The following is a 26,644-nucleotide window of genomic DNA, read 5'->3' on the forward strand; positions in this document are numbered from 1 at the left end:
TTTGCTGGAGTTTTTTTATACCCTAATTTGTAAGTGAATTCCTCCCCCTCCCCCCGTATCTTTATGAGCCTCTTAAAAACAGGTAGGACTTGTGGCTGCTCTGTAGTTCAGGCAGCCTGTGTTTATATGCCTGTTTTGTAAGAAAGTGACATTGCTGATAAGGATTTTACCAAAGAACGGGCACACACAGTAAATCGAATGCTATAAAACAGCAATTTAAATTTCCGACTAGTACTTCTCCATTTGAAAGGAGTGGTATTCATACCAGCGCACCCCCTCACCTTTTTTTTTGGAGGCAAGAAATGCATCATTCACGGATTATGGTAAACGACTTTTCCTGTGTCCTGGTCTGTTGCTGAGCTGTTTCCTGAGGAACAGCGACGAAGAACGTAATGAACGCTTGTGTTTTTCCAGGATATAGTTTCGTTAGTCCCGCGCCTGCGGCACATCATCACTGTGGACGGTAAGCCGCCAACGTGGTCCGAGTTCCCCAAGGGCGTCATCGTGCACACCATGGCTGCGGTGCAGGCCCTGGGAGCCAAGGCCAGCACAGGTACGGCTTTCCCAGGTCCTTGTGGTCATTCTGCGGTGACCCATGTTCTCCAGAGTTGTCCACATCCTGAAGTCAGATCAAGGACAAACCACTTTCTAGACCATCACTTTGGGAAGTAAGGTCGCTCTAGGTATACTTCATTTGCCCTTTAAAGTAGGGTTTAAGAAGACTACACACATTAATTTATTGTTCTAAAAGTAGTAGTAGTTTGAAATTTCAAATACCTTTTACATTATACAGGTTTCCTGTTTTTCTTTTGTGGTAGTTTTCAGTGGCTTAAAGTTAGTTTTCTAAATAATGTCATTAAACTAGTCCTATGTGGATTATCTGTAAGTCTGAACAGATAGCTGGAGTGGCTAAACCTAGATCCCCTCCTTCACTCCCGGGTCCACCTCTGCCTTTTCCAGAGGGAACATCTTTTTATCCTCTGCCTGAACACTTAGGCACGGTGATGCCAGAAGTTCCTACTCTGAAATATGAAATAAGTGCCAGAAAATGCTAGAAAGCGTACGGTATTGAAGCTGCTAGGATGGTGGGAAGCTGCTAGGATAGTTGGAGACTCAGTGACTAATTAGATGTAAGCTCTCGGCTCGGGAATGGGAATGGGGTTCTGCTGACATTGATGTTGGGCATGTGGAATTTTAAGTGCTACTGGAACATTGAGATGTGGGTATTTAATGGGCAGGGGTGTATACTTTGGAGTTAAGTTTGGAGTTAGAGAAGCTAGAAGTTCATTTTTAAGCATAGCTGTGGAAGGAGGTGAGGTCACCCACAGAAAGCGGTGCCTCCAGAAGCAACCGAGAGTGGTCAGAGGAAGGAGGGAGGCGCTCCGTGTGTGCTCCGCGGAAGCCACGGGAAGGAGCCTGTCCGCCGGGCCGGCGCCGGCAGCAAGAGCAGGTACCCTGCGGGAGTCTGTGACGCGGGGCTTGCGGGAGGCTGGTCTCAGAGCGGTTTCTAGCAGGTGGTGGAGATGGCGCTGTGGGATGAAGGGGTGAACGGCAGCCTAGGAAGTAAGGACTGGAATGAAGACCGTTGGCATGAAATACATCTGTGCATGTAGGAAAGGAAGGGTTCGCTCAGCAGCACGTTTAAAATTGTTTCCCCCACTTACTTGAGAAGTCCACACTTAGGGGAGGTCCAGCATGGGGTGCCAGCCCTGACCCACTTCTCTTTGCCTTCTGCTGTGTCACCTCTAGGATGTGGGCTGCGGCCCTTGGGCTTGTGCAGATAGAGGACACTGTCTTTGAATCCAGGTTTTGGACTGTAGCCAAGTCCACTTCGCCACTGTGAGGAGAGAAGTTTTTAGCAAGTGTCTAAGTACCCGAGCCCAACCACCCTTATTTCACAGTGGAATTGCTGGAGTAGCCTTTTGTCTCTCTACTGCCTTTCTTCCCTAAGTTAGGTGGCCGCGTAGCAGCCAAAGTGACCCTTGTCACTGGTGATGACAAGCCCCTGTTCAAAACAGCATTGCTTTCTACCCCAGGTGAAATCCAGAGCCTTTATTGTGGCCTCGAAGGCGTTGCATGATATGGTCCTGGCTGCTACGTCAGGGCCTTTGCTCTCGCTGATTTTCTACTTGAGATGATCTTCTCCCAATTCCAGGGTTTCCATGGCCCCCTGCCTCACTGTATTCAGGTTTTTACTAAAATACCAACGTGCCAGAAAAGCATTTCTTGACTTTTTCATCTAAATATCTTCTGTCATTTCACCTTGTCTTTATTTTTCTTCATAGCTCTTATTACATTATAGATCTATGGTTTATCTATCTCAGTAGAACATATGTCCCTTATGTGCAGGGACTTGATCTGTTTCATTGACCTCTGAATGAATACAGTTCATAGTTGTCGAATTATTAGACATGATTATGAAAAAAAATGCGTGATATGACCACATTTCTCAGAAGTGTGTGTGTGTGTGTTTTCTCCAATTCAGAGAACAAACCTCTTAGCAAACCAGGGCCCTTAGATATTGCAGTAATCATGTATACGAGTGGATCGACGGGACTTCCGAAGGGTGTCATGATCTCCCACAGTAACATCATTGCCGGCATAACTGGGATGGCGGAACGGATTCCAGGCCTGGGGTATGTCACATGGTCGCTGCCTGTGAAGGAGTCCCTGTTGGTGCTGGTTGTTAACGTTTGTGCCATTTAGTCGTATGTGGCTAAATTAGTCTTTCAGAGTCTGTTTACTGTAGGCCGTTTCTTCCAAAAAATAAGAGGGACTTTAGTTACAAAATAGTTTCAGTTGTAAGGTTTAAAATACAGTTTTATATATCATTGTTAATATTTTCTTTTTACTTTAAAAGTGTAAATTTTACCTGACTTAAATCCCTTAATTTAGTCGATAGTATTGCTGCTATAGTCATTTTATACGTAAACATGTTATAATTCAGGTGAACCAGTAACTTCATCGATTCCAGTAATTACTGAGCTTTATAAGACCAATTTCCGCAGCTGCAGGGGCAGGGTGGGCGTATGTGGGGAGGAAGTCAGATGGGCCCGCGAGGGTGCTGGAGGGTCAGCGCTCCATGACCGAGGTACTGATGCCCTGGTGGCGCTTGGGTATTTCCGATGCCTCACGTGCAGCAGTTAACCCTCGCACCGGTACTGTGGGACTGAATTCAGGGATGGAGAGAGAGAGTTCTCTTACGAATGGATTCAGAAAAATTAAGAGCAGTGGTTTCCTGGGTTAGTCTTTGCCCTTCATATTTTTTGGGGTGGGGGCTGTTCTTGAAATACATACACACACATAACATACACGTTTTCATACGTACGGTATGAGTTGTTATTTCCAAGTAACTTTCAAAACAGGAGTCTCTCTTGTGAAATTCCTAGCCAGCAGTCGTGGATTCTGTTGGAACTTTCTGTGGAGCCCACCAGCTTTAAAGACCATTCCTCCTTGGATGATTTCCTCTATCCTAGAGAAGAACCCTTCTTGTTTGGGCCCCTCAGCCCCCGTTCCTTCTGTCTTAGCACATGGCTCCTGTAGCTCTGGTAATTAGCGAGTGCCTTCAAGTAGCACTGGAGACAGAGCCTCTTTCTTCATGTCTGCCTCCTGGGCTTTAGGTCGAGAGGTAGTTCTCACCCCCCCCCCCCCCCCCCGTGTGTCTGCCTCCCCTCCCCCCCCACCCCTCCCAGTGTCTGTCTGCCTCCCTTCCCCCACACTCACATGCGTGCGTACACGGGCTTGTGCCCTCTCTCTCTCTCTCTCTCTCTCTCTCTCTCTCTCCTTTTCTCCCCATGTGGGCGGGCTCACTTGGCAGTCTCTCCAGCAGAGACGACACCTGACAGTTGCTTTTATATCTCCTTTTCTTTTAGAGAGGAAGATGTTTACATTGGGTATCTGCCTCTGGCCCACGTTTTAGAATTAAGCGCTGAGCTTGTCTGTCTTTCTCACGGATGTCGCATTGGCTACTCTTCACCACAGACTCTAGCAGATCAGGTAAGCTAAATGTCCATGACTTCAGATACTCAATTAAAAATTTTAACATATTGTTTTGTATCTGTATGACACTATATTGTAAGGATGGTAGTTAATCATTTAAAAATAATTACTTTCAAGTTTTAAAAAAATTTTTTTACCATAAGTAAATGAAAATGATGAATTTATAGTATACTTTTTGGTCTAAGAATTCCACCGAATTTCTAAAATAAGGATCCGTTTATATAGATCACTTTTTCTCTCTCTAGTCTTCAAAAATAAAAAAAGGAAGCAAAGGGGATACGACCATGTTGAAACCAACACTGATGGCAGCTGTTCCGGTAAGAATTGACCATTAGTTGTTGCGTACTAAGGAATTGTCCTCTGCTACAGAGCATAAATGCTAGTGGAAAAGATACTGTTGACAAGGTAGTTCATGCAGGATTTATTCCTTACTGATCATACTGCCTCGGGCTCTACGGGATTTATTCAGTCTTTTTTTTTTTTTTTTTTTAGCTCTGTTTATTCATTTTTTAAATTTACTGAATACCCAGTTTCAGCTCCCCTATGATATTATCAGGTCCTTTCCCTAAATCGCTTCTTATTGAGATCATTTTCATGATATGTTTGCTATTAGTAGAAACCTGGAGCCCAGCAGGAGATGGGGGGGGGAAGGTTTGATATCACTTCCTCCTTCTCTAAGCAAATTGTGTAATTACCTCCTGAGTCCCCAGGAACAGTCTGACCTAGTTGCCAAAAATGTGACACAGAAGTGGGTGCACCTTTGAATTACCTGAAAAGCCCCATGTATCCTAATGTACTGGGCAGGGGCCTGGGAATTAGTTGAGTAGAAATGGGACAGTAACGATTTTCTGTTTCCTCAACGTAAGTGTTATGTGGCTTCTGATTTTGTTTGAAAGTTTTGGGAATCGTTACCAGATACCTGAGTACTCCATCCAAGGAAAGTTACATAGTTACTCCAAATACAAACAACCAGGAGTTGATAGTTTCTGTAGGTGTATAGTTTCCTTAGTGTGGCATTTTACTTTTTAGTTCATGTAAACTTTTAGTTCATGTTTAAAATTACAGAGGGAAAACCATTTCAAGTCATTAAAGTATACTTCATAGTAATAGGCTTAGCAAGCAAAATGTAGTGTAGAGAAGGAAAATTTCCTGAGTGCAGCATGAAGACAACCAACCAACCAACCAACCAACCAAACTAACCCCGCGGTCCTTCTGTGAGCAGAGAACGTGGCTCCGTGTATTTTTATAAGATAAGGTTATGAGAATTTTAAAAACCATTTCATATAGTTGTTCATTTATGTACTGAGTTTAGTTTTTCCAAAACAAATAAGACAAGCAAAACCATATAAAGAATCAATAACAATAATGTTACTGCCCTAAGGCTTTTCTTCTTCTTTCTTTTCCCCCCACTCATGAGTACTAGGTATATTTGTGCTATGAACATTATTTTTATAGAAACCCCATTTTTAAGCTAGTTGTGGCTCTATTTTAAAAGTTTGTTCCTGACAGAACATATCTCCTAAAATGTCTCAGTGCTGATAGAAATACGTATCTGATGTTAAGGTACAATACGTAAGGCAGCTGATAGCATTATTGACTGTATTAACTCATTTTTGTACATCTAGGAAATCATGGATCGGATCTACAAAAACGTCATGAATAAAGTGAACGAAATGAGTGGTTTCCAGCGCAATCTGTTTATTCTGGCCTATAATTACAAAATGGAACAGATTTCCAAAGGCCGTGGTACTCCACTGTGTGACAGGTCAGTTGACTCCCCCTCTCTTCAGAGACGTAATCATTTTGTTCATATTACTAGCCCAGGTCATTGAAATAGTTAAAAGAAATAAATTGGTTTTAAAAAGTCAGAGGGACTCTAAAAATCCATCTTGCGTAAGAATATGAGCAATTAAAAAAGATTGCAGTATTATTTGAAAAAATGTTTCACTTACAATTTCACTGTGTTTAATAGTGTGCTTTTATTTTCTGGGGACATGTATGTGATTTTAGTTACTTTGAGAAATAGTTTTTCTTTGCTTTTAAATTTATTTCAATACGAATATAAAATGGCAACCAAATATGAATAAATGTTTTGTGTTTAAAGTGTTAAATGATAGGTTTTACCACAGACCTGTTTTTTTTTTGTAGTGCTAATAGAGTAAGTAGATTTAATTATAAATAATTTAGAAATTAGAAAACAAAGTACAACATTTAGTTCGTTTTCATGGGAATATGAATACAGTTTTCAGATTTTGAAACTTTATATTTTTTCTGCCTTGTTTTAATTAACTTCTTAGATATATAAATGATTGCTCCTTGGTCTTCACCTTTTTCAGAGTTATTTAAAAAAAAAAATCCTACCCTTCTCCCTTTTTGATGAAGATTATTAGCAAGCAGTCTTTTTTATTAGTGCATTTTCAAAAACATTTTAATTAGATGTTTGAATTGTTTTCTTTTTTAATTTAGCAGACATTTTAAAAACAATGAACACTTCAGAACCCAGTGAAATTTTAAAAAGAGATCGTACAAATATATACACATTTCTTTTTCAAAAAATACGTTGTTTGAAAGAGAGAGTGTGTGTACGTGCAGGGGGAGGGGTAAAGGGGGAGAGAGAATGAGCATCTCAAGCAGACTCCACACTGAGCACGGAGCCTGACGAGGGGCCGATTCCATGACCCCATGACTCTGAGATCATGCCCTGACCTGAAACCAAGAGTCAGACGCTTTTTTTTTTTTTAATAAAAAAAATTTTTTTTTTTTAAGATTTTATTTATTCGACAGAGATAGAGACAGCCAGCGAGAGAGGGAACACAAGCAGGGGGAGTGGGAGAGGAAGAAGCAGGCTCCTAGCGGAAGAGCCTGATGTGGGGCTCGATCCCAGAATGCTGGGATCACGCCCTGAGCCGAAGGCAGACGCTTAACCGCTGTGCCACCCAGGCGCCCCAAGAGTCAGACGCTTAACTGACTGAGCCACCCAGGTGCCCCAAGTATATACACATTTCTAATGAAGTAAGCAAAAGCAAAAAAAAAAAAAATTTGTTTTTAATGCTTAATTTTAGAAAGATGCACAGTATTAATATGTAAATTATATAAAAGTATTACTCTGTGGCCACAAACATGGGTTTGCCATTACTATACAAAATTTGACAATTTTGAATTCAAATATTAACTTGAAAAGTTCTTAAGAGAAAATCATATGTTCTTTACTTGGTCGAGCTTACAAAAAAATTAAAGTAGTGGGTGAGAGAATCTCTTGAATTGGCTGTGTGGCCTTGCGTGTGAGCCTGACTCTCAAAATCTTACATATCACAATTGGGAGATTAGTCTGAATGATTTGGAAAATCCCATTCAGCTTCAAATCCTCTGATTCTCTCTCTTTTTTTTTTTTTTCTTTTCGTTTTTTTTAGGTTTATCTTCCGAAAAGTCCGAGGCTTGCTAGGCGGAAATATTCGGCTTCTGTTGTGTGGAGGTGCTCCACTTTCTGCAACCACACAGCGATTCATGAACATCTGTTTCTGCTGTCCCGTTGGTCAGGGATATGGACTGACTGAGTCTTGTGGTGCGGGAACAATCACAGAAGGTTGGTGTTCTCCACGAAGTGGTGTGTCCAACAGGGCTGGGGTGCAACTCCAGGCATTCTTTGGTAATGGGTTGTTTTCTGCAGCATGAAGGGTAAAAGTAGTTAAGGTTTTTGTGTAGCAGAGTAAAGGTAAATTCTAAGTACGGTGATTACTGATAAAGTGTTTAGAAGGTATTGGGTACATCTAAACAGTAATTAAAGGAGTCTTTCGTGTTAGATTACGATATGTCATCTTAAAAGCTGCTTAGCTTTCTGGAAAAGAAGTTTTAGTGACAAGCATTGGCTGTATTACATACATTTATTTTCTTACATCACTTATTAAATGTCTTTTTATGAAGAAAAATTAACATGTTCCATACAGTTACTAAAGCTCTAACTCGGAAGTGGTTTATGGGGGTGGTCTGTGTATTTAGAGAATGTCATTTCTAGGCTTTTTCATGGTGACATAATTGAGGAGGTGATCCACTACGCAAGTGGTTCCCAGATGAATCCCAGAGTGCCTCATGTGTCCCTTTTATGGAGGAAAGTTTTTGGCTTCTCAGTACTGGGAAAAGCTACCTTGTATTTTCTGGATACTGACAGATACTAAACCTCTTAACTGATCATTTCCCCCTTTTTACCTTGAATGTTCCTGTGTACCATTCTTACGTCAGGTTTATCTTACATGACTTCTGTAGTTTCCTGTTCTTAGTTATGTTTTCTGTATTTTGGAAGCGACTTCTAAGCTTTGTTGCAGGAAATAAAAGAGCAATCTCGAATACGTGCATCTACGGTTCCTTTCTTCTGAGGATCCTTGTAGTTTCTGATTCTAAGATCTGCGTTGAGTGTGATTAATCAGTTACAGCTTATGTTGTAAATAAAACAACCTATAAATTATTAAATACCAGCCTTTTATTTCTGATACTCGAATGATCTTTGAAGAGGAAACGTAATGCAGTAGTAATTTGCAGTAGTGGTGTGTGCTTTTCCCTTGAAAGTTAATCTCCAGCCTGGGCTTCTGAACTCCTGTGTGTGAGTTTAAATAGGGTGATAGCATAAGCTGCTGTCGGGGAGGCTTTGGAGGTCTCGCTCTGAAATAGTGATAGACGGAGGAGAGTGGAGAGGCTATTCGTCCTGCAAAGCCGTCCGTTCTAATAAGAAAGTGGAATGGGTGTAAACCATTGTGATCATCATCCTTAAGATATGGGCTCCAAACTCATGAGCCAGGCAGCTGCTTCAGTGAGTGAAGTGGGCCCTGAGGTTAAGATCTGTGATGGGTGTAGGGCAGGAACTGGGGGGGCTGGAGCAGGCACACCCCATCTGATGGGGGCTACAGCTGTTGCTGTGCTGGAAATGTGGGAGATTCCTGGAAATCCTGGAGATTCCACCCTTCTGTGTAAAATGTCTTGATTTTTAAATGTCAGTAACCAATTTAGAATAAAGAAACAGAACTCCTTGTGGGCCACACAACTTGGGGTTCACCAGTTTGTGACTCCTTTTACAGATTCTCTGGGGATGTCAAAGCTTTGGGATAAATCATCATTTTTGGTTAATTTAGAAAAACGAGGCTGTTATTCACCACTGTAATCAAATACTTCTTTTCATGTGCATCCTAGTGTGGGACTACAATACCGGCAGAGTGGGAGCACCATTAGTTTGCTGTGAAATCAAATTAAAGAACTGGGAGGAAGGTAAGAACCTGTTTTAACCACAGAGCATTAATTTTATAATATTAAACCTTGAAACTGGAATTGCGCTTTATTTTCTTCCTTATTTTAGAAAATAAAATCACCCACAAGTGCTTTTTTGGGTTTAATATAGCTGTCTTATCTAGAGCTATACGAATGCATTTATTTTGCTTGTTCCAAGAATGATTCTGAAGAATTATAATTGTTTTTATTTTGCTTATTTTATTACATGAATGCAAGTAAGAATTATGGCAAAAGCTTGAGAAATCTGCTAAATGAATGGTGTCAGTAAATTAGGAATGATTAAGTTTATTTTGTAGAAGCAAAATCATAAAATGTAATCTATGAAACTGAGGATTTTTCTTTTTTCTTTTTGTTTTTTTTCCGATGGCTTCGATCTAGAATCATCAGAAGGAAATTTTTACTATAATTTCATAAAAACTGTTGTTTTGCCATTTAAATACTAATCACTCTTTTAAAATTGTATTTGATTCTGTCAGTGTGTACACATTATCAGTAATTGGTTGGTTGCATTTTTCTTTTATACAGAGTAAAGATTCTGAGGGTTTGATGCCATTTTTCAGTTATCTTTTAGCAGAATTAGTGAAAATGTTTAATAAATATAAGCTTGGAGTCATTCTGAAATTATCTGTAAGGCATAAATCTTTTAAATATAGTGTAATTTCACTTTAGAGATGTGTTTTATTGAATTACATGATTTAGTACTTCTGTCAGATATATAGGAATCTACAGAATCCCTGAAGGAGTTTACCTGTGTAGTACACATGATTTTTTTATATCACAGGTGTTGGCTTTTTTAGTGTAATTTTTGCTTGGAATACTAGTGTAAAAGCATCAGTGCTACGGGTACGCAGCTGAAATTTTGCACCTAGTTTTACATGAGTGAGTTTTGTTCATTCATGCTGTCTGCCTCGTTTCCTTTGGGAAATTCTAATTGGATTTAAATCAGATATCCCTACTTAGAAACTAATAGTTTCAAATTTTCACATGATGTAAATAGGGATAAAAATTTTGAATTAACTCTTAATTATTTTGTGTTTATTAGGTGGATACTTTAATACCGATAAACCACACCCCAGGGGTGAAATTCTTATCGGTGGCCAAAACGTGACAATAGGCTACTACAAAAATGAAGCAAAAACGAAAGCTGATTTCTTTGAAGATGAGAATGGACAGAGGTGGCTTTGTACTGGAGATATTGGGGAGTTTGACCCTGATGGTTGTTTAAAGATTATTGGTGAGCCAGCTAATACATATATATATATTTTTTCTGACAGTGAATGTTTCTGAAATAGTTTTACAAAAGAGATAACTATGTATTTAGGGAAGCTGTTTAATAATATAAGAATATGTCTTTCTGCGGTGTTGATAGGGTCTGTTGTTTTCATCCCTGGAATACAAAATTTTATAATAGAGACTGTGCTTGACATTTTAGGAGATCTCAAAATCTGTTCAATAGGAGTGGTATTTTTAATTATTAGATAACCCCGAAAGAACCAGATTCTTAATAGGGAGTATTTAAAGTCTCAAGTCTTGACATTTTAGGAGATACCAAAATCTGTTCAATAGGAGTGGTATTTTTAATTATTAGATAACCCTGAAAGAACCAGATTCTTAGTAGGGAGTATTTATTTTTGTGTGCTCTTTGCTATCGAGAAGTTATTGCACAGGGCTCTCTCCTGTTGGAACCAGGTCCTGGCCTTGCCTGTGAGAATAAGGAAGGCCTGGCAGTTGGAGTACTGTGACCCATGGGGCAAAAAATACCTCCCTGCCTTCCCTCTTACATTCTTTTTCTCGGTTAGTAGCATTTCTGTCCTAGTCATGCTACCTAGAAACCTGGGAGAGGTGGGACTCCTCAGTCATCTCCCCATGTCTTACCCAGATTCTACTGCTTTATCGTGTGAAACGTGCCTCAAGATCGTTCTCTTCTTTCTGTCTGCCCTTGCACCATGATCGTACGTCAGGCCTCCAAGAAATTCCTCTCAGTGGACATGCTTGTCCCCCGTAAACACACACTCTCACAGACCATGGGAGCCCTCAGCACTGATCTCACTGGACCACGTTGCTGCTAGAAAACCCGTAGTGGCAGCTAGGGGCTCAGTTCAGTGTGCCTCCGTTCTGTGGCCCCATTCACCTCCCCGCCTCCACTGTCTGCCGTTCCCGGTCCCCTGCGCTGTGGTGATTCAGGCTGACGTGTCTGTCGTTTACCAGGGCTGTTCCACTTGGTTACTGCCCATCTTCCCTCAAGACTCAGCCCAGGCCTCACTAGTGGGAATTCTTTCCAGATCAGCAGGTTGGACAGGCTTGACCCTTACTGTTACCATTCTATGTTGAGGGGGTGTGCTGCTCTCCAGGTAGAACGTGCGCTTTCACATGTCACTGAGAACTCTTCACCTTCCTGGTGTTAATGGGTCTCAGGAACATACCTGTTCAGCGGAACATGCCTGAAGCCCTGATGCTGGGGGCTCTTGACCAGAAGCTGATTCTCTTTTTTGAAAGAATTTATATAAAGGTACAAAAATCAGGGCCTAATTTTACAGTGTACTTTTAATTTCAGTGTAATTATGATGATAAACTTAATTGATAGCAGATTACTTAGGGAATGGCCAATATTCATATGTATTCAAGGTATTTCTGTTCTTCCATGTGCCCCCTCCCGGCCTTTGTTGTACACAGATCGTAAGAAGGACCTTGTGAAACTGCAGGCCGGAGAATATGTTTCTCTCGGGAAAGTAGAGGCAGCTTTGAAGAACCTCTCCCTTATAGATAACATCTGTGCATATGCAAACAGGTAAGAAAGTAGAATTCTGTTACTTTGACCTCAGACATTTTGTGTGTTTCTGGCATTTCCTTCCTAGATGAATCTTCCTCGTAAAACTATACTAAGAACTCTTCCTTCTTATCTGTTGTCTCTGGGAGCGGCTCCTCTCAGGAAAGCCAGTAACTGATTCTGTCCTTGTGATGCTTCCCCGCCTCGTCCTCCTCTGTGTCCCTGTTTTCTGCTTTACATCTCAGTGCGGTGTCGTGTGTGGTAGGAAGGGGAAGAAAGTCAAGTCCTCCTTCCTGCTGCCTTGGTACCCCCAGGGACCCGCCCCTCAGCACAGGGAAGCTTCCTAGAACCAGTCCAGAGCAAAGGGGAGTAAAGAAGGATGTGGGAGGATGGGAGTCATCAAGCTGAACCCTGCTCAGCACTTACGACCCTGCTGTAGACTCGAGCGTACTTGGGACCAGGGCTGGGGGCTCTGCCTTAAGCCGTGTTAAGCTGTGGCTTAACTCCTAGCATCTCTAGTCCCTAATGATATAGAGGCAGTTGGGAAGGACAGTTTAAAGTTAAAAATGCCAGGGTTAGAAATTTCGATCGGCACTGTGATTATGTTTTTCCCTAACGGTATTGTATGTAGTAATTACTCTCCAGTGTTAATGATCAGACACTGTGGCCAGCCTAGGAACTTTACTGCAGGGGTTGACATAATAATTATATGAGAAGGTAAAATCTGGTATCAGAAGAACCAGTTAGAAACAGACTTTAAAGATTTACTACATTGAATTATAAATCATTCTGCCCTTTAGCTAGCTATGAGATACTTGCTTTAGTGATGCTACAGTGCTGGCTTTCACTTGGGTGATACTAACCAGACTGCCCTTCTCTTCCTCATGCTGCTTACCATCTCTTACTGCCATCGGCAGGCGTACCTAAAGCTCTTTTATTAACAGTTCTCTCGATAACAAAAGAAATAAATGTAACCACATTACTTCGATTTGCTGCCAAATTTCTTTAGATACAATTTTTTTAAATTTTTATTTTTTAAATATATTTTTTTAAAGATCTTATGTATTCATTTGAGAGCAAGAGAGTGCGTGAGCAGGGGAGTGGGGAGAAGAGGGAGAGAGAAGCCCAGGCGGACTCTGCGCTGAGTGTGGAGCCTGACTTGGGGCTGGATCTCACCACCCTGAGATCATGACCTGAGCCGAAATCCAGAGTCAGACGCTTGACCGACTGAGCCACCCAGGTGCCCCTAGATACAGTTTCTGTTTACATAAGTTTTTATTTTTGATTAACCTGTTAATGTGAATTACTGATTTTTTAAAAGTTGAATTTTCTAATATTTATAATTTTCTTTTAAAAAATGTATACATGGAAGTATTCTTGACAGTTACACATAGTTGAACCTTGTCACTACATATCCGGGGAAGGTTTATTGAGCGCACTCTGTCAGAGCTCTGGCGCGCACTCGGAGTCAGCCTGGGGAGGTGGCTGGCTGTGCGTGACGTACGCGCGCTAAGTACCAAATACGCGTCACGTGTGTTCCTTCGAGCGGTCGTGAATGGATTACAACAGCGTCCGTGGATCAGTGGCTGCAGCCCCCACGGTGTGCCGTTCAGATCCTCAGCCAAGGTGTCCTTCATGTATTTCAGTTACCATTCTTACGTCATTGGGTTTGTCGTGCCAAATCAAAAGGAACTAACAGAACTCGCTCGAAAGAAAGGGCTTCACGGGACTTGGGAGGAGCTGTGTAACAGCTGTGAAATGGAAAACGAGGTCCTCAAAGTGCTTTCTGAAGCTGCTATTTCAGGTGAGTGGCTGTGAAACGGACTGAGGACCGAGGCGGGAAGGGAGTGCGGACGGTTCCTTGCGCTGCTGGCACAGGGCTTAGGTGACGTCATTTCCTGCTTTAGCTGGAAGAGCGGACTTTTCAGGCCAGCATCCAGGCTCCTGCACACGACTCACCCACCATGTGCTCCCGTGGCGGACGTGCATCAGTCACAGTGTCCTTGTCCCTGTAGCTTCTGTGTTCTGGGTTGGCCCTTTCTCTCCTTAGCTCCGTCCTGCCCCCCCCCCAGCCCACCCTGAACTGTCTAAGACTCTTTTCTGCATTTTCCGCACTGTTAGTGTCCTGGTAGCGGCTTGTACGGGTATGTGCTATCCCCCCTTTTTGCGTGTGTGTTGGGGGGGCTGCAATGAGACTAGGACCTCTGTGTTGCTCTGCTTTTGGTGGTCAATGAATAATGCTGTGAACATTGATACACAAGGTTTGTGTGGATGTACTCATTTCTCCTGGGTAGGTACCGAAGAAGAGTGGAATTGCTAGGCCTGTGTCAACTTTATGTTAAACCTTTTGAGAAAGTACCAGACTGTTTTCCAGAATATTTTTTTTTTTTTAAAGATTTTATTTATTTATTCGACAGAGAGAGACAGCCAGCGAGAGAGGGAACACAAGCAGGGGGAGTGGAAGAGAAAGAAGCAGGCTCATAGCGGAGAAGCCTGATGCGGGGCTCGATCCCGTAACGCCGGGATCACACCCTGAGCCGAAGGCAGACGCTTAACCGCTGTGCCACCCAGGCGCCCCCAGAATATTTTTTTCCAAATATTTTCCAAACTATTTTCTAAAATGGCGGCATCATTTTATCATTCCCACTAGTGTTCGGTTCCAGTTTCCCTGTGTCCTCGAACACTTGTTACTGTTCATCCTTCGGATTCTGCTCATCCTAGCGGGTATGAAATAGGGTATCTCGTGGGTTTGATTTACATTTTCCTGGTGGCTAATGGTTTGAGCATCCTTTCTTGTATTTATTAGCCATTGTATGTCTTCTCTAGGGAAATGTCTGTTCAGATCCTTTGCCCATTTTTTGAATGGGGTTTCCTTTTTATTATTGAGTTGTACAAGTTCTTTATATATTCTAAACACAAGGCTCTTAACCGGATACGCAATTTGTAAATACTTTCTCCCATTCTGTGGGTTGCGTTTTTACTTTTTTGATGATATCCTTTGAAGTACAACAGTTTTAATTTTGAAAAGATAATTTATTATTTTCTTCTGTTGCTGTGTGTGTCCTGAGGAACCACTCCTGATCTGTCACAAAGAGACACCCTATGTTTTATTCTAAGAGTTTTTTAGTTTCAGCTGTTACATGTAGGTCCTTGGTCCATTTGAGTTCATTTTAATGTGATGTGAAGAAGGGATCCAACTTCATTCTTAGGCAAAATCTATATTAGGTTTACACCTGAGAAACAGAATTAACAGTTGTATAGAGAGAGACTTACTGTGAAGAGCTGGTTGGTGATCTTCGGGGCCTGACTTAGGCAGAGCTGGAAATCAGGAGGGCAGCCCGTTGGCAGCTGCTGGAGGTCCGACCACAGGCAAGATTGCTTCTTGTTTGGGGACACCTCAGCTCTGCTCTGCGGGCTTTCAGTTGACCAAACCAGGCTGCTGAGATGATCTAGGAGTATTTTCCTCAAGTAAAGTAAGCTGGTTACAGACTTAATCCTATTTACAAAATACCTTCAGAGCAACACCTGGATTAGTGTGTGAGGACCTGGTAACGCTAGCCTAGCCCAGCTGACACATAAAACTGACCTTCCCAGCCCATTGCCTGTCCACTTGACACCCACGCTCATCTCCCTTGGGCCTAGTTGATTTCTGAGTAAAGACAGTAACGAAGACTCCCGCCTAGCGCCCCGAACTGCCCAGCACGCAGCTGCACATACAGAAGAGGGTGTAGACCCTTTGAGTGAATTTCTGCTCTTGTTCCGTGATATGCAGTTAGCTTATTAATACCTATTATAGATAAGAGAATAAAAGGGAAGAAAACAAAAATAAGAATATTTGCTTTAACATATATACAAACACAACAAAACAAAAAAGAACTATTTCATAAGTCCTGAGGTCCAGGCTTTGCTTTTGCTCACAGTGGTTTTCCTTCTAGGAGAGCACTTCTGAAATAGTTTTACTCTTTGAAGAAGAAAACCTTGTTATAACCTTGTAAGTTAGAATTGATCTCTTTTTGCTCCCAAGGTGGTACTAACAACTTCAGTTTAGTGAGCGAGTCTGCCCGTGTGTCCTGCACGGGGTGTGTGTGTGTGTGTGTGTGTGTGTGTGTGTGTGTGTGTGCGCGCGCGCTGTGTAATCATGGTCAGGCGTTGACCTGTTTATCCTTGTCAGATTGCATACCACTTGAGAACAGAAACTGTTATTGTATTTTTTAAAGAGTGTTTAGTAAAGCACTTTACACAGTAATTTTTTTCAATAAATATTTGTTGAATGAATGCTGGAAAAACCTCTCCCTTTTCTCTCCTTGTCTCCTTGTCTCCCTTTCTTTCTCCGTCCCTCTCCCCCTCTCCAGCCCTCTGCTGTTGAGAATCTGCTGGCTATCCAGCAGTGTATAGGAACACAGTAGTGAGCAAACATTCTGTCCTCATAGCTTACGCTGAGTATTCTGGTTCGATGACAAGATTCTCTTTAAACTTAAATTCTTCAGTTCTGAAGTGATCTCCTTATAATAAACTCAAGACATAGGTGTGTGGCTTTTGCTTTTCCTTAATCGTGGATCTTAGCCTCTGGAGGTACACGGTTTATCGTTTGGTGTATACTTGTCCTCCTCCTCTAGATGCATATACTTTAATCTGGTATTTAAAAAAAGGGCAAGTCCCCCCCCCCCTTTTGGCCTAACAATATATTTAAGTATCTTCACACACTGTACCATGTAGATCTTATTTTTAATGACCGAATTATATTCCATTTTTTGCCTGTATCATAACTTAATCTAACTCATTCTGTTGATGGCCTTGTAGATTTTTAAACAGTTTTTGCTATTATAATTCTCATACATATTTTCGGTTTTTTTTTTTGTTTTTTTGTTTTTTTTACTTCTGCAATTTTTGAGGGATGGATTATTTAGAAGCGAGATTCATGGGATGTGCATTTTGATGGGTGTTCAAAGACTGGAAAAGTTACGCTATTTGCCAAGAATTTTAATTGTATGTTTTTCTTTGGATTTACTTTTTTTTTTTCTTTTCCACCATCTCAGCAAGTCTAGAAAAATTTGAAATTCCAGTAAAAATTCGTTTGAGCCCGGAACCGTGGACCCCCGAAACTGGTCTGGTGACAGATGCCTTCAAGCTGAAACGTAAAGAGCTTAAAACACATTACCAGGCGGACATTGAGCGAATGTATGGAAGAAAATAGTTATTCTCTTTCAGCATCGTTTGCTACAGGGAGCTCAGATCAAATAGGAAAATACTTGAAGTGCATGTCTCCAACTGTGAGGCAAACCCCGTTCCTCGAAGTAAACCTAAACTGTTCCTTCTCATGACGTCGCCGTTTTTACTGACAGGATTAGTAAAACATTAAGACAGCAAACTGGTGTCTGTCTCTTCTTTCTTCCCTTTTCCAACTTACCTTACCACCTAGGACTGCACTTGTCAGCATGAGGACTTTCTGAATCATTTTGGGGAACAGTGATTTTAAAACCTCAAGTTTTTAAACATGATTTATATGTTCTGTATAATGTTCAGTTTGTAACTTTTTAAAGTTCGGATGTATAGAGGGATAAATAGGAAATATAAGAATTGGTTATTTTGGGGGGCTTTTTTACTTACAGTATTTAAAAATGCAAGGGTATGGATGTGAAATTATGTAAATTCAAACGCTTATGAATCAAATCATTGTTGAACAAAAGATTTGTTGCTGTGTAATTATTGTCTTGTATGCATTTGAGAGAAATAAATATACCCATACTTATGTTTTAAGAAATTGACACTTGTGAATATATGCCTGGCAGCGTCTTCTATATATATTTATTTTTTATTAGGGAAGAAAAGGGCAGTTCGGTTGGTGCTGCATGAAACAAGATAGCACTGGAAGGTCATGTTCAGTAGTAAAGAAGAAAACACAGCAGGTGTAGCACGGGTGGGTAATTTGTCTCTGGTTCCTCACACTCCGGGTAGCCAGGGCCTGCTAGTTAGCTTTGAAACTAGGAAAACGTCCAAACTCTTTCTTAGAGTTGGAAGCAACTCTGAAAGTTAGGGTGGGGTGTAAGAAGCAAAGGATGGAAAGCTGTTGTTTTTCATCCATCATATGTACATGGAGTTGTTGATACTTAGAGCACCTCAGTCATGGAAAGATTCTCTATCTACTCCTGTACTTTTATCAGGTCTGGATGTGTAATCCTCTGTCGCATTTCAAAATGATAATTCTTTTCTTGATGGCTTGCACTGGTGTGTGTGTGTGTGTGTGTGTTGGCAGCTTACTAAAAAAGCACTTTATCCCTTCTATGAAATAGAACCTTTCTACACCAGAATACGGAAACAGAGTGCTTCTGATCCTGGCATTCTTACTAAGATACATGAGAATTTAGTTAACTTGATACTGAGGTGAGTTAAGGCTTAAGTTGTCGGTTTTTATGTGACTGTGGAAGTTAGTTACGATTCTAAAGACACTGCTTGTATGGTACACAGTCTTCATATGTGTTGCTTGTCTTGTTACTGGAGCATTATCAAGAGTATATTACACCAGTGACTTGTGTTCAAATCAAGACTTTAAGAAAAAATCATAGGTACCATGTTTTCTTACGTCCTCTTGGTTATTTTTTTGGTTCTTACTTTAGCATTAAAAGGCAAAAACAAAAGTGAAGAATGTAGACCTGTGTAGGACAGTGGAGTGCTGAGGCCCAGGGCCCTGTAGTAGCTTTTGGTCATGTCGCGCACACCGTGTTTGGAGATACCACAATATGGTGTCCGTTTCGAACTTCTCTTGTATTTGTGTATATTTGTATTATGTTTAAGTGTGTTTCTCCTTGTCATAGTTTAAATTTTCATAAAGTTTGGGAAGACTGCCAAGAAGTAAAGCAATGAAATTAAACAGCTTCTCTTGTCAGGATGTTGTGATCTAAAGATTAAGTCAGGGTGGGTGGAGAATTTGTTTCTGATGCTTTATATTGTTTGCTTTCAAATGATTTTTGAGAAGTTGTATTTAGAAAAAAAGGTTCAGTGCTTCAAAGGAGAGAGAACAATATAATGGTGACCGGAAACCGTGTCGGGAGAAATAATGCTGCTTACCACGGATGCTGGATACAAGTTGTTTCTTTCCAGAAGCATCTAATACGGCCGATTTAATCTTCATCTAGTTTCATTTTTCTCATTTTTTAGAATTCATTTCAGTCCTAGAATCTCAAATGCCATGTGTCATGTCACAGCAGAGTATGAAATTACATCAAGTATCCTCCCCTTTCAAACAAATCACTCTCTGAGCCAGGCCATCTCTAGTGACTTGAAGAGTGATACCTTTTCAAATTAACCTTTCAAAAAGAAATGGTTAACAACCAAAACCAAAACCCCACCCAACAACGATAATTTTATTAAAATACTGGTTTAGCCAAAAGATGCTGGGGAGGAAAACTTTGAAGAAGGTCAAAGTCAGTTGCTAAATCTAACACACCTGGAAATACCCTAAAAAGAATGATTCCTAAGAACTTGTTTTCTGGAAGTTATTTACATAAGACTTCTCAGCCTTTCCCGTGACCATAAGTCTAGAGCTCTGGTTGGCGGTTCCCTCCGCGCGGCTGGCGCGTCTTCTCAGCAGCCGTCCCCACCTCCCCTGCTGGGATTTTTTTAGCTTCAACTTTATTAGAAAGTTTCTACCGACAGTAGAACAAAACAAAGTGGTCTCTGTAAGTACTACTTTGTTTTTTAAGTAATGGATCGGATATCCATGGTGTTCTGTAAAGCTTGCGGTTTTTTCAGCAATGTTTAAAGATTATCCTGGAATAACTTTTTTTTTTTTTTTTTGCTGCTAAAGTACACAACATTTTACAGTTTTTAAAGCAATTATTCCCTGTGATACAAGTTTAAAACTTCCAAGTCTCCGATGCGTGAGTTCTTCGTTTGTAAGAGAATGACGTACATCTGTGATGTTCTAAAGGGCACTCACTTTTAACTGTGCACATACTGGACCACACTGAAATGTCATGCGGTGTCGTGCGACTTTCTCTACGCTTACTGATGGGTTGGTTATTCGCGCGAGTTCGTTTCTGATGCGTTCTTGGTTATTGCTGTTCTCTGCCTGAAGTGTACATCATAAGCAACGTAGCCACAGGGTATGGACTATTTATTTGTAACTTGACATCAAGTTTGAAAAATAAAGGTATGTAAAAAGTTACTGATATTAAAACTCAATATTTTTTCCCCCAAAAAATCTCTATTAATAAAGTTGAACTTTAATTGACATTCCTGAAATACTTGTTTTGAAAAAGAACTTTGGGGAATTTTCTTTTCTTGGCCTAGCCAATCCACTTGAAGGAATATTTTACTTAAGAAATTCTGTTCTTAATCCACTTCGCGATAGCATCCTTCTGGTCTGCCTTTCTCTAACCCTTCCTGATGCCGCCTTTGTATTTTGGTTTTGACCACACAGGTTCTCTGCTGTCAGCATTTAAAAAATCAATGCTGATAAGATGTTTTCTACACTTAAAATATTCACATAGCATGAATTAGAGATCATAAAATTTGTGGGAGAAATTAAAAGCAATGTGGCAGCCATAAATCTGGGTATAAAACCCATAAAGCCTACATTGAATCCTGTAATTGTGGTGGAATCAGATCCTGTCGTGCTGTCTCAGAAACCAACCCCTCCCTGCCTTCAGGACCGCTTGATGTTTGTTTCTGACAAAACCAGGTATATGTACCTTTATATTAACACTTTATAAAACACTTCTATAAAGGCGGGTCACTGTATGGAATCCTGCAACTAACAAAAAGCCTCTAGCAGCTTCCGTGTTGTGTATCAACTTAAATATAATCGTGCCTCATTTCTCTGTCATTAACCTGCTTGCGATTTTAAGCTTTGGTAGCTTAGTATTTCCACCACGCTAAACACCTGCAATTTTAGGTTGAGGCAGGCCGTGTATATATACATATATAGCCTGGTTTAAGTAATGTGTTTCAGTCTGACCCCCTCTCTCCAAAAAACAAAACCAAAAACTTGCCTCTGGTTGTAGTCTGTCCACTTGCAAGCATGTAGACCCCCAAGGGCACATCTGTTGGAAATCGCCTCTAGCCCCAGCGCCTTAGTGATGGTCATGGTTCCCTGAGTGGGCATTCAATAACTTCTTGATTAGAGTAAAATGTTCACAAAATGATAACCACAAGGCATATATGTATCTAACATTACGTGCATTTTTCTAGTTCAGACTTCATGAAACGTTTTTTAGCAACCTTTCCCCATTAGCATCCTTATTGATAACTTTTGAATAGTGTTGACTTGGTGGGATTCATTCAGAAGCAACTTCTCCATTTGGTGATTCCTTAAGTTAATTCTCAGTTCGTTGTAAAGAGAAATTATTTTCCCGTGTGAGTTCTACGTTATGCAGTAAGATGGGGTTTCTGAAGCTTTTTCTGCATGGGTTACTTTGTAGAAACAGGGTTTCTCTCCAGTATGAGTTTTTTGATGCTGAAAGTTTCTCTGCATTTACAGATTTTCTCTATTTTTTTAAATTAAATTCAATTTAGTTAACATATAATGTATTCATCACTTGCACATAACACCGAGTGCTAACATCAAGTGCCCTCCTTAATACCCATTGCCCAATTACCCCATCCCCCCACCCACCTCCTCCAGCAACCCTCAGCTTGTTCCCTATAGTTGAGTCTCTTACGGTTTGCTTCCCTCTTCCCTTACGTTCACCTGTTTTTCTTAAATTCCGCATGAGTGAAATCATGGTATTTGTCTTTCTCTGACTTACTTCGCTTATCATAATACCCTCTAGTTCCATCTATGTCTTTGCAAATGGCAGCATTTCATTCTTTTTGATGGCTGAGTAATTCCGTTACGTACATGTGTGCATGTGCGCTATTGTTAATGTTGCCATAAACATCGGAGTGCATGTGCCCCTTTGAATTAGCATTTTTTGTATCCTCTGGATAAATGCCTCCTAGTGCAATTGCTGGGTCATACGTAGCTCTATTTTTAACTTTCCGAGGAACCCGCATACTGTTGTCATAGTGGCTACACCAGTTTGCATTCCCACCAACAGTGTAGGAGGATTCCCCTTTCTCTGCATCCTCGCCAACATTTGTTTCCTGACTTGTTAATTTTAGCCATTCTGACTGGCGTGAGGTATCTCATTGTGGTTTTGATCTGTATTTCCCTGATGCTGAATGATGATGAGCATTTTTTCATGTCTGTTGGCCATTTGTATGTCTTCTTTGGAGAAACATCTGTTCATGTCTTCTGCCCATTTCTTGACTGGATTTTTTAGTTTTTTGGGTGTTGAATTTGGTAAGTTCTTTGGATACTAGCCCTTTATCTGATAGGTCATTTGTGAATATCTTCTCCCATTCCATAGGTTGTCGTTTAGTTTTGTTGATTGTTTCCTTTGCTGTGCAGAAGCTTTTTATCCTGGTGAAGACCCAATAGTTCATTTTTGCTTTTGTTTCCCTTGCCTCTGGAGACATGTCTAGTACGAAGTTGTGGCCGAGGTCAGAGATGTTGCTGCCTGTGTTCTCCTTGGGGATTTTGATGGATTCCTGTCTCACATTTAGGTCTTTCATCCATTTTGAATTTATTTTTGTGTATGGTGTAAGAACGTGGTCCCGTTTCATTCTTCTGCCTGTGGCTGTCCAATTTTCCCAGCGCCATTTGTTGAAGAGACTGTCCTTTTTCCACTGGATATTCTTTCCTGCTTTGTCGAGATTAGTTGACCTTCTGTCTCTGTGCATTTGTGTGTCCGAATGTCCCCTTTTCATAAGGACCCCGTTCTATTAGTCTGGTCGTCTGCAATAACCCTACCTCCAAGTAAGGTCCCATTCTGAGGTACTAGGAATTAGGACTTCACCAAAGCTTTTTTTTGGCGGGGACACAATTCAACCCATAACCCATTTTTTGGGAAAGCATTCTTCCAATTTTACTCATTGCTTATCAGTTTTGTTCTGTTTATTCTATCTTTATAATGTGATATTTGAGGATCTATCCCTGTCTTCTTGCATTTAACATTTTTTTGTGTGTTTCCTTCCCTTTTTTGTATATCTTTATTTTCACGTTATTAGTCCTCTTGTTGACTGCTTCAACACTCAACTGGAATTTCCTATTTGTGTGGAATTTTGCCCCCACACAGCTCTTTTTAAAAATTTTTATGCATAATTATTTCATTTTTTAAAAAAAGATTATTGGAGAGAGAGTGCTTGAAAGAGAGAAAGATCACGGGCAGGGTTTAGGGGTAGAGGGAGAAGCAGGCTCTCTGCTGAACAGGGAGCCTGATGCGGGACTTGATCCCAGGACCCTGGGGTCACAACCTGAGCCAAAGGCAGGCGCTTCACCGAGACAGAGCCACCCAGGCGCCCGTATTATAATGTATTTAATCATTCTTTCATTACTGGGCATTTAGGTTACTCCACAGTTTACCATTAGCATCAGTGTGACAACAAAGGCCCTTTCTAACATTTTGGGGCGTAAGTGGAAACTCAACGTACAGGACAGTTCCTGAATAGTGAACCGGTTAGATCAAACCTTGGAAATTTTGCAAGCTATCCAATTGTTATTTTGTTTTGAATGTATATATCCTAACTCCTGGGGTAAATTTAAATTCCCGAGGACATGGGGGCTTTAGCAATTCCTTTCATTCCCCAAGTCTAGCGAAATATGTCTTTCTTCCAAGAGATTCTGAGTGTTTGCTACGGTATCATTTTCTTCTGTTAGCTTTTCCCCTGGCCAAAATACAGGCAACAAGGAGAAAGGTGGTGTGCAATGGGACCTGTTAGGGTTTTTTGTCACATATTCTTCCCCTCCCCCCACCCGTTCCTCCGTGATGATAGATGATAATTTTATATGCCTTTTGAGTCACTTGTGACATTGCTTTGTCCTACCCCTTCCCAGGAATACACTGAGAATGAGGGAAATAAGAATGTATACAGTAGCATTTATCAAAAAGAGACACGTGGGCGTGCGGTGGGGAACCCGAGGCCGCCTTGCCTTTGTGGGTCTTGCCTCCCTCCTCCACAGCACTTACAGGAAGCAGAAGGGGCTGGGTGGGGACACTGGTTGTTTCTGCGACGGTCTGCCACCCATTTCCCTTCTGTGAATCACCAGCCCTGTGATGCTGTCCACCGTGCATGCTGACGTTCGCCAGCCCCACAGCTTCCTGTCCTCCCAACGTGGCCCAGACCCAGAGCCTCTCTCCCCAGGATCATGGGAATCTGGGGGAGCAGGATATGCTCTTTTCACAGGTAGAGGGGGTGGCAGACACAGGCTCACCACAGCAAGACCCCCATGATCACTGGGCACCAACACGCCCTCGATGTCGAAACGGACTATGGATATGGGAAGCAGGAGATGGTTTTTGGGGTTGCAGTATGAGGAACAAGAACTGTGTTTTGGATTTTATGATGGGTCTCCCCTTCTTTTTTCCAAATCCTTCCCGTTCTTTCTTTTGCTTTAAAGATACAGAAAAATGGTGTTAGTTTTATTAGAAAAACCTCTTGAGAAATCTTCTCTGTAAGACACTAATAATCTCACATTTGGGAGTTCCGGAATAATAATAATAATCGTTAACACTGAGAATTTGCCAAGGATGTCATGCGTGTTACCTCCATGAATCCCCGTGAGAGTGCCATAAAATGGGTGTCCTTATGCACCCTGCTTTACAGGGGAGGAAGCTGAGGCTTGCACCCCTTCAAGGAGTAAGTTCCAGAACAACGCAGGCAGTCTGAAGCACGTTGCAAAATAGTCTGGTGGATTCCCATCTCCTAGACTCCAGATTCTCTTGGTTCTGAGCCATCCCGCTGGTCCTGACTGGCGGTAATAACCCCGACCTCTCGTCCCTGCCCCGTCCCTGCCCTGCGGAGCCCTGACGCTCACAGCATTCTGCCCACCTGCTCTCGCACCCTGCCGCTGTGGGCCTGCCCTGGAGTCCAGGCACGGCCCTGCCCACCTGCCCTGGGCCGTTAGCGAAACAACGGCCGCTCAGCTGCTGGCTTGCTGTGTGCCTGGCACTGTGCTGGGTGCTTTATATGTGACCATGCAGAAATGAACACACTGGCCATGTGCAAGCAGGAAGATCGCTATACTCCTCAGAGGGAGCTCTGTTAACTTTGGCTTAGAATAGGCAACTTAGTTATCCTGTTCTGACGCATAAGTCATTCCACTAACTTCCGTTTACAGATGAACATGACGACCACGTTTTTCTATGCAACGATTTCCTTTCTCTTTTTTAAAACAGCTCTATTGAGGTATAGTTTATTTACTTATTTTAAGTGCGTAATTCAATGATCTGTAGTGAATTTATAGAGTCAGGCCACCACCACCAAAATCTGGTTCTAGAATATTTTCCTGACCCCCAAAAGGTGTCTCATGTCCATTTAAAGTCACTCTGGGGGTTTCTTTTGCCCCCTCCTGTCCCCTGTTCTGGACTTTTAAACCGTATCCTAGGGAGCGGGGCAGAATTTGCACTGTGGACCCTCTGGGCTTCCCCCTCTGTTAGCTCCAGCTGGGGTGCCTGACACTTGTGCTAAGAGCCTGGCTGTTGGTTCTCTTAAGCGGGGTGGTTGCTGATGCTGGATCTTCCCGGGGGAACCTCAGACACCGGCGGCCACTCCCCTGACAACTTCACCCACAGCCTCCAATAGGGAGGCTCCTATGGCAACACGGATCCCCACTGTAGTCCCAGAGGCACAGAAAGGCCCACCCTGGCCTATGAGGATTCCATCAGATACCACATAGATCAGTGTCTGGAGATGCCCATGCTGGGGAACTGGTACTTGGACCTGAATCTCTGCAGTTTCATGGGCCAAACCAGGCTCTCTTCCGGTCTGGACTCTGCTTGCTAGGCTCTGTGCTGAGATCCTTGCTTCTCCCCATTGGTCAGAATCCTACACATCTTTCAAGGCTGAGCTAAAACTCTGCTCCTTTGTGACATTTTTCCTCACTACCTGAACCCTCATTCCCACCTCTGACTTCTCACTGTCTTGTATTATTTCTTTGACAATTTCTTCCCTTCCCATTTCTCTTTTCCTGGAAGTCCTATAACTAATACTGGAGCCATGGATTAGTCTTATAGGTCCCTTATTTTTTCTATCATCATCTTTTTTTTTTTAATCTCTTGAGTTTGGAACCTGATTTTAAGGGAAATCGTGTAGATTTTATTTTCCCAACCCTTGTAATGAATTTTCTGTTTGCAATAAATTTCAATAGCTCTTATTTTGGTCTATGATTTTCTTCTTTCTTTATATAGTATCCTATTCTCGTTTTATGGGTACAATTGCTAATGAGAGTTTTTTTGTTTGTTTTTTTGTTTTTTTGAGTTCTTGTCTGTAACCCAGTTTTTCTTTATATTGATGGGAGTCATTAAAAAAATGTTAACAACAATCTCTATCCTGAAACGTCATCCTTGTGTCCATTCAGATTGGAGCGTGAGGCAATGGAAAGATCCTGTATGTGGGCAGGACCTGTCCATCGGAGGGGTTTGCCTCTGCGAGACTGAGGGCCTCCTGAATGCCAGAAGGCAGAGATGTTTCCAGTGGCACCAGGTGATCTGTTTTGAGCAGCAGTCTCTAACGATTAGACCGGAGCCTGGGGAGGGTGGGGGAGAGATTTCGGGTGAGTACAGT

General features: G+C 41.7%; 1 protein-coding gene across 2 annotated transcripts in view; it reads left to right on the plus strand.

The window, feature by feature from the left end:
• Nucleotides 1-20,272, plus strand: part of ACSL3 (acyl-CoA synthetase long chain family member 3) — a 70,696-nt gene extending 50,424 nt beyond the window's left edge. For both annotated transcript variants that reach the window (XM_045775263.2, XM_045775264.2), the window contains 11 exons: nucleotides 415-553; nucleotides 2,486-2,636; nucleotides 3,873-3,996; nucleotides 4,245-4,316; nucleotides 5,625-5,764; nucleotides 7,410-7,582; nucleotides 9,178-9,252; nucleotides 10,316-10,507; nucleotides 11,947-12,061; nucleotides 13,687-13,844; nucleotides 17,077-20,272. In XM_045775263.2, the coding sequence (XP_045631219.1) occupies nucleotides 415-553; nucleotides 2,486-2,636; nucleotides 3,873-3,996; nucleotides 4,245-4,316; nucleotides 5,625-5,764; nucleotides 7,410-7,582; nucleotides 9,178-9,252; nucleotides 10,316-10,507; nucleotides 11,947-12,061; nucleotides 13,687-13,844; nucleotides 17,077-17,234 (1,497 nt within the window). In that variant the 3' untranslated portion in view covers nucleotides 17,235-20,272. The remainder of the gene's footprint in view (nucleotides 1-414; nucleotides 554-2,485; nucleotides 2,637-3,872; nucleotides 3,997-4,244; nucleotides 4,317-5,624; nucleotides 5,765-7,409; nucleotides 7,583-9,177; nucleotides 9,253-10,315; nucleotides 10,508-11,946; nucleotides 12,062-13,686; nucleotides 13,845-17,076) is intronic.
• The last annotated feature ends 6,372 nt before the right edge of the window (nucleotides 20,273-26,644 follow it).

The sequence above is a fragment of the Ursus americanus genome, chromosome 1 (genome assembly GCF_024610735.1).
Source record: "Ursus americanus isolate L20-20 chromosome 1, mUrsAme1.1.p, whole genome shotgun sequence".
Classification (NCBI taxonomy): Eukaryota; Metazoa; Chordata; class Mammalia; order Carnivora; family Ursidae; genus Ursus; species Ursus americanus.